This window comes from Acanthisitta chloris, unplaced genomic scaffold, assembly GCF_000695815.1.
Source record: "Acanthisitta chloris isolate BGI_N310 unplaced genomic scaffold, ASM69581v1 scaffold11510, whole genome shotgun sequence".
Taxonomy (NCBI): domain Eukaryota; kingdom Metazoa; phylum Chordata; class Aves; order Passeriformes; family Acanthisittidae; genus Acanthisitta; species Acanthisitta chloris.
Genome location: NW_008653408.1, coordinates 63694 through 71760, shown reverse-complemented (window position 1 = coordinate 71760; position 8067 = coordinate 63694). Strand labels below are relative to the sequence as shown.

Sequence of the window (8067 nt, the reverse complement as noted above, 5' to 3'; positions counted from 1 at the left end):
CGCCACCTTGTAAAACATTACTTTGTTTAAAAACATTTTTACCGGATTTAGCTTTCCAAAAAAAAATAATCTTACAGGACAGATGTAATTCATCAAAATGTTCTAAAATGCTCTAAAATGCTACATGTAGGCAATCTTTTATTAAATTTCTTTATTCAAAAAACTAAATTATCAAGCTTTTTGTGTTTTTGTTTTTTTCTGTTTTTTTGCTGAAGTACATAACATTATACAACAGTGTTAGAACTGGATAGCCAGTCTTTAATAAATCAATTACAGTATCTGACATCTGAAATGTACATTGAAAATCTTTGTTCTTTTAACAATTAAACAATATCAGCGCATAGATTGTGTCACCCAGATATGGATCCCTTTAAGTGATTTGTGCTTTTTTTTTTCTGCCTTTTTTTTCCTTTTTTTTTTTGACATTGCAAACTCTGTAATGAAAATGCCACAGTTTTGGCAGTGAACAACCAGAGGAATCCTCCACTTGATTTATTTTAAATAAACAGTGATAAATAGCTCTTTTTCTCTGTACAGAAATATTGGCTTCAAAAAGTCAGTGTATTGTACTCAGTAGAGCATATTGAGTAATGCTACACCTTAAAAATTGGCTTTTTTCAGTTAGTGATGCTAAAAAATGCAAGCCTTTTTCTGGTTTGCTGCAATTGTTTCTATGTACCATAAGACTGTATTGCACAAAAAAAGGTCTTAAATACAGATATAATTTATGTTATTGGATTAAATATTGCAACAACTAAGTGGTAAGTGAAGCAGTTTTACCTTGCACATGCAGTGTGAGGATACACAAGGAGACTGTTCATAAAACTACAAATACATCATTGCAATCTTGACTGCAGTAGGGTGAAAGGAGTGTGAAACAAATGTATTTTGGCAAATCCATTGTTCCCCTCCCACGCCATCTTGAGCAAGGCGGACCTTGGTAAAAATGTAGACAGAGACCATAATATGTATTTGTTTTCTTCACAGTAGCCTGAGTAGTGCTAAACTGTAGTTCTCCAGGAACCCAGCTCCAGATGTTATTAAACTACTTTTCTTCCATCCCACCCACCCCAAAAAAAATTAAGTTATTTTGCTTGAAAATTAAAACTAAGTTTCAGAAGTAGAGCCTGTAATACTTTCAACAAGAGACTTATAAATCTGAGAGTTCAAAAACCTTGGAAAAGAGTCTCTGTGCATTAGGGTGTATATCTGGAGCTGAGCATCTTCGTACATGTGTGGGCTGGGATCCAACAAGTTTCTGTTGATCACTTCTCTCACCCGGGAATCAAGACTAACCTGAAGAAAATGAGAACAAAATAAGATTAAACAATAATATTGGAAAAGATGTAATATGTATCTTTATTTCTCAGGGTTCCATTGAACGTGCTGGGTTTATAAGTTTATTCAAGTAATGCTCTGTTCTTTCACAATTTCAACTACAAAATGACTGTGTAATGCACTAAGGCCATCAACCCTACTTCAGTTTTGACTTGGTCTTTGCATCCATCTTAAGATCTGTATGATGAAATGCAGCTCTATAACAGTTTAAATGTAGTGCAACTAAACTGAGCTCAGCAGTAAGCTGGATTTTCCAAAATATTTCTGTGAAATGAATGTTGAATTACCCTCATTCAGAGAGCTGAAATGTTTTTAATCTGAGCATTTGTGGCTAAACCTTTAGAAGCTTTCTATTCATCATTCTCATCTGGTTGCCCTATGGATTTTTTTGCCATTTTTTTCAGGAACTACACTTGTAACTCACAAATTATGCAGAATTCTTTACAATTTTTATCGTGCTAATCTCCCCCTTAATAATGACTATTTCAGATTTGTTCTTCTTTTCAAGACTTTAACATCTGGTAATTTATACTTTCAGGATATCATATGTCCATATTGAAGTTGTTAGCAAGTTTCAATTTTAGCTTCTCATTTACTTACCATTTGTAATGAACTCCTGTGCCTAGGCAGAAAAAGGCATATTATGCTTGGGATAAATGCACAGATGTTTTTAGAATATCATCTAGAAATTTGAGTGAATGTACATCTTATCCAAAAATGCTCTAAAACCCAGTAATTTAATGCCTTCTGGATTAAAGGAAATGGCAGTAGCAGGAAAGCCCACTGGGACCAGCAAGGGTTTACTCAGCTAAGAAGAGAAAGGCTAAAATAGTGAGTAGAGAAATGCAAAGCAGAGATCAGTTAAGCTACTGTGATTTACACCAAGTTTCAGTCTGACCCTACAACTCTGCAAACATACAAAAACATACTCATACTGTCTGAAGGATTGAGTTCAATCCCAGAAAGCTCCATGTGCCTTGACACATGAAGGATGGTAACCAAGATGAAAACTCAGAATGTGTTTGGATGTGTGAGTTTGTGTGCTTTTATATGTGGTGAAGCAGTCTTTGACATAGATTGGTATGGTATGGTATGGTATGGTATGGTATGGTATGGTATGGTATGGTATGGTATGGTATGGTATGGTACTGAGGAGTAAATATATATTTTCAGTATATCTTCAGTACCAACTGTAGAAATTGGCATTGTTAGTTTGTTGGCATACTGTACTATGTTACTGGCACAGCTGACAAGCTCTTTTTTCTCCAATATTTGCTGTTACTTGGTTATCAGTCACAAGGCACAACTGTGATGCAGCCAAACTGCAAGTTAAGTTGGTTACCTATTCATGCTAGCAAACTGTACCTATTACTCAAGTGCACCATCTCTGCAGAACATCCATTATGCCTGCCCCATGCACCCTCTCCATCCAAGCACTCCTTGCTGCACCTGCAGGCAGCACCCTAGGGTGCAGCAGGTGTCCCTGCTGTCCAACTCCCTGATCGGTGGGGACCCAGCAGGTCTCTTGTCAGTGGCCATGCATAGCCTCCTCTATTTCCCACCCTGGTGCTTCCACTCCTGGTTCTGGCATGGCTGCCTGGGTAGCCCCACAGCTAGACGAGTTAAGGAATCTGAAAGTGGCATTTCTTTCTTGGGCTGTTTTCTGATTGAATTCACTAACTAAGGTAGCTGTGCAAGCAGACTGGATGGCACGGCAGGAATGAACAGACCGGTAGGGCTGCCTGGCTGGTGACTGTGTGCAGGGGTGTAGTGCTGTGGTAGTTTTGAGAGGCAGTGTTGCAGCCATGTGCCTTCAGAATTTATTTGAATAGATTTCAGTCCCAGACCACTGCATTTCTGTAGCACAAAAATGGCACACTAAGATTTAAGCAGTTCTCCCCCTGACACACATGCACACACATGTATGTCAACAAAAACCATTTGTGCAGCTAATTGCTTCTTCATTGTCAAATATAACAGCTGGGATTAAAAACTCAAATTTGGCAGGATGGTGGGGTTTTGGCCCATTGAGCATAGTAAAAGTTAATTGCACTTAAGGAATGAAAAAACAAAATTTATTATGGAATTATTAATGTGAATTGTATTCTTTCTGCGACTCATAAAAGCTGGTTGGCAAAATGAGTTGGAATTACTAAAGATATTTTCCTGCTAAACAGATGAATACAAGGTATCTGTTTTGAACACTAAGACCTTCTGCCTCAATAACTTCATCACTGAATAAGTGATGCTAAATATTTCAGCTCTTATGCCAAAAGGTAACATCTGGAATGAGATGCCTGGATGAACAAGAACTTTTCAGCTCCCATGCTGTTCTAAAGCATTGCAAGCAGTTCTTTCTGGCCTCATAAGATTTCCCTTATGGGCAGGAGCAACTGGATTGATGAGATCTGCACACATGCAGTGCGCCAAGTTTGTGAGTAGTTTTGATAAACCCTAACTCAAACAACAATTAGTGTTTGAATTTTAACTGCTGGTTGATCTTAGCTTAAAAAGACAACTGAGCATTCATCACATACATATGTAGTAGAGATACTGTATTAGAAGAAAAACTCATGATTAGCTTGCTGTATTGGCACTCGTATCTCGCTCCAAAGCAAAAGCAGACACTATAGCACAAGAGATGATAATGGAGCTATAAATCGCTGTTGGCTTCATTCATATGAATGAAGTTGCAAATTATTACTGAATGCAGTGCAGAAGTAAAATGTAGAAAGCAAGATCCACAGTGAGCATAAATTAGCATAACACCATTGAGTAGGAAGTCAAATGCAATGCACAGACACAAGGCAAAGGACCTAAAGGTACATGACATGGTTTAAGAAAGACTCTTCTATAGTGCTTATATACTTGTGCATCTCTGTATTCCAAAACATGGTTTGATAGGGGTTGCAATGCTTTTTCTTTACTCCAGATGAAGATAATTTCAAAATTTGTCTATTTCAGTTTGAAGAGTTGAAGAAAATCTTGTATAATTTCCAATATATTATATGTTTCATTAGAGAAAATATGTGGTCTCAATTCTTGGACTCTGACATAGGAATAACCAGTGCAAATTTAGATTTTCATCCAGACAGCTGTTGCAGCAGATAAATCTATAATGATTCTGATTTAAATTCCTTAATTTTGGTGCCTTTTCTCCAGAAATCCATTTGCATTACCTAATGCCTCTCTCTGGGAGACATGTAGCATTACTAAAGAAGCATACCTATTTCTCAGACTTCTCTTCCTGGAATTTCTTGAGATTTACAGAGAACTTTGATGTTTTGTGGCCAGTGGTGCTAAATGGCCCATCACCTGTGCCTCTATGTTTTCTGTCCCTTCCCTTCCTGATTTAATGTCCATACTAAGACTTTAATCTGACACATCAGGCCCACTCTTGGCAATTCAGGATATAACATTTCTGCTCTGGAATAAGAGAAAATGCAAATGTAACATTTATGGCTTTACCTCTTTTGGTGATAGTATAGAAATGTAATCTTCATATATAAGTCTTGCTTTTTCTTCAATCACTTTCTTGTTCTGTTCCTTCTTTAGATCTTCACATGCAAGCCAGAAAAGCAGGTTCTCCTCACTATACTCTGTTCTAAGAAACTCTCTGAAAAGGTTCCTCCCAGCTGGTGTTTTCATCATCTTGTCAAAATTCTGAGCCCAAGACAAAATTTCATCTGCAGTAGGGTTTTGGCTGCAAAAGCAAATATCATTACAAATATGCTTCTATTTTTGTAACAGTGTTTTCATACATTCATCCAAAATTTTTCCTTTCAACTGCACTTTAATCCAGAGTGAAAACTGGAAGCAATAAGACTGGAAGCAGTGACAGGGGAATTTTTTCACTCTTCACTTGTGCATTCATTATCTCAATAGCCCACTAAATGTGCTTAATGTTATGAGACATGCACTTGGCTTTCTACAAGTTTTCTGCTAGTGTTGTTAGCCATGTGACTCAAAGACAAAATCCCACAACAGCCCTGAATTCCTGCCTCTGCAGTTAAAGGAGATGTGATTTCAGGAAGCTGGAAATAGACTCTCTTTCATGAGGGGTTTAGATGACACCTGATGTCCCTGCCTGCTTCTGATGGTGACTGGCCAATCTCTGGCTGCCACATGATTTGGTTTAGGAACAAGAAAAAAACAAGAGGCTCTTGGCAGCCAAAAGCATACTAATGAGGTCCAACAAAATAGTAATTCAGAGAGCTTTTAAATTAGCATATTTCTCTGTGCTTGTACCTAAGGGTTGCTAAGCTTCCCTCTGTTTGGTGCTATTGACCTGAATGATGATCTATTGGCATGAGATGTGATGGATGTTGCTGGCAAAACTGGAAAGAGAGGAAATGGGAAAAAATCCTTACTCCCATTTCCTGAAGGAAAGTATTCATGGCTTCTAACAGTGGATGCACTGGATAAGTGATCAGAAGACTAACTTGCCTCATTAATCCATTAATGTACCAATGAATAGATTGAGGAGGTAATACTCTGAATTACTTAACAAAAATTAAATATAGTTTCAAACTTAATTCTGAGTGCTCACCTTCCCCTTCCTGATCCAACACGAGCTTTACTAGTTGTTGTTAATAGCTTCTCTGTAATCATGATGCACAATAAGTGACATTTATCTATATCATTTCTCTTCAAATCCATTTGTCAACTCCTACTCTGCATGCAAGGCAGTCTAGATAATGGGAAACTATTTGTGGCAAATAATAAATGAGAAAGTGTTTAATATGTAAACTATTCTGCAAAATAATTGTAATCTGAATGAAAAACTTTAAACATACAGATTTGAAAGTGAAAAGTCCTCTCACTGAGAGGAGTGCAAAGAACCTGCTGAGGTGGATGGAGCTGACAAGCAAGTGTGCTTCCTTCTTGTCTGTTGAGAAGGTCTCTTCGCTACAGTGTTTTGTGGAAATTTATGACATTGCCCTCTCATAAAAGACCATGATCAACAATGAAGACAATGAGTTGTTTGGGTTGCTTTTACCATGTTCTTGAAAGTTTTAATTTACTTTTTGATGGATTAGAGAACTCAGGGCTTCTGACGGGTTAGCATTTTTCCCAACACAATAAACATGGGCCCAAGCTTTGGATAGAAATAGAAGCTCAGACTTTCAGTGTATTTTAACCTATTTTTCAAGGTATGTCTTTCTTGGTCAGTTCCAGTGAAACCATAGTCTAAGCTGTTTTATGAAAAGTAGTCATGTTAAAAATCTGATTGTGAATGAGTTTGTGCCCATTAGTACAGAAGACAATGATCTCACAGGTAGCAGAGGCTTCTTACAGAGACATTCCACGTAAGGAATCATCCATGCACCTCCCATTCCTCCACACAGTTCTTCCCCACAAATAAGAAAGTGTAAATAAGCCTGACTTACAAATGTTTCTGCTGTCATTTCATTGTTAGGACAGATTTTATTTCCTTTTGTACAGAATTTTTTGGAGGAAAAGCAATTAAAAGGACACTCCCAAGGCATAAAACTCAGGGCAATTATTGATATTAGTTTAAAGCAAATTAAAACATTTACTAGCCAACAGTTTGACTTACCATTCTTCTATGACTTGGATACTCTCCAGTTTGGTCGTATGTGTTGGTCTTCCTGCATTGTCTCCTCTATCTTCATTCCTAACAGTGAGGCTGCAATGTAGTACAACACTTTATTTTGTCTAGAGAAAGTTAATTTAAAACAATGACTATAGCAATGCAAACTTTTTAAAAGATATAAACCTATATAAAGTGTCATTTTTCGCTCTTGCCCCTAAAATATTGGAGATACTTTTAAAATAATGACTTTTCCTCTGAAATCGGATGAATATTAATTAACAGTTGCTATCAGCACATACAATTTTTTAGAAGCTCACAGTTTATCCACAGAAACATGGACAAAATCTTAAAGGTCACTTTTGGAGTGATTTCACTTGGTAAATTGAGAATATTAGTAACAATAAGGGTAGCAGGGATAAGAATATTGGAATTGGACATTGATGGGGCTTTGGTGCCCTACCAGTTCCGGACAGTTTTTCATTCTTTATGAACGTTCCCTTTTTTCTTCCCAGAATACAGTGACAGTAGATGGCTCAGATACAGAACTTAGCATGTGGCAGCTCCTTATGATTTCCTCCTCTGACCTAAATTTGTTTTCCACTCCAAAGAGTAAGACTTGCTGGCATCTGAACAGAAAGGCATCCATTACCCTCATATTACCACAAGCAAAGAATAGAAAGACTTCCTTTATGTGAGGATGTTTGTAATATTTTTAAGTGTCTTTTTTTTTTCTTTTTTTTGAGCTGGTAACTAGTATCACTTATTTTTCTGCAAATATCTTTTTAATCAGATTTGTTTTAGTGGTAGAGACTTCCTCTTTATGTGTTCTCTGTGAATGTTCTGGAACATGGTATTGCCAGCAAAAACACAGTTCCTGATGACTACTGAAATAAAGCATGTTTTGAGTGACATAGGCATTCATACAGAAAACCTGGTTCCAATAACTAAGCTTAAGAAATGGAAGATAGTAAGGACATGGAAATTTCTCTTTATCAGGTGTTCCTTATGTGTCCAATTGAGAGAAAACAAGTAACACAGCAAAAAAATCCCCCTCCAAATCCCAAGAGAGCTCATATTTTGAACATTGAGTGTTCACCATACAAAGATGCTCTCAGTCATCCTAAGTGTTGCTATACAAAAATGTTTTGGTAGCATTAAGCTTCTCCCTCCCC

At 37.1% G+C, this 8067-nt stretch overlaps 1 protein-coding gene across 1 annotated transcript in view; it reads right to left on the bottom strand.

Annotated features, from left to right (window-relative positions):
* Positions 1-527: 527 nt before the first annotated feature.
* RGS17 (regulator of G-protein signaling 17) overlaps positions 528-8067 on the bottom strand; it is a 29064-nt gene continuing 21524 nt past the window's right edge. Inside the window, exons 2-4 of the mRNA XM_009080932.1 lie at positions 6899-6988; positions 4807-5041; positions 528-1296 (exon numbers count right to left, since the gene is read on the bottom strand). Coding sequence (XP_009079180.1) covers positions 1108-1296; positions 4807-5041; positions 6899-6988 — 514 coding nt within the window. The 3' untranslated portion in view covers positions 528-1107. The remainder of the gene's footprint in view (positions 1297-4806; positions 5042-6898; positions 6989-8067) is intronic.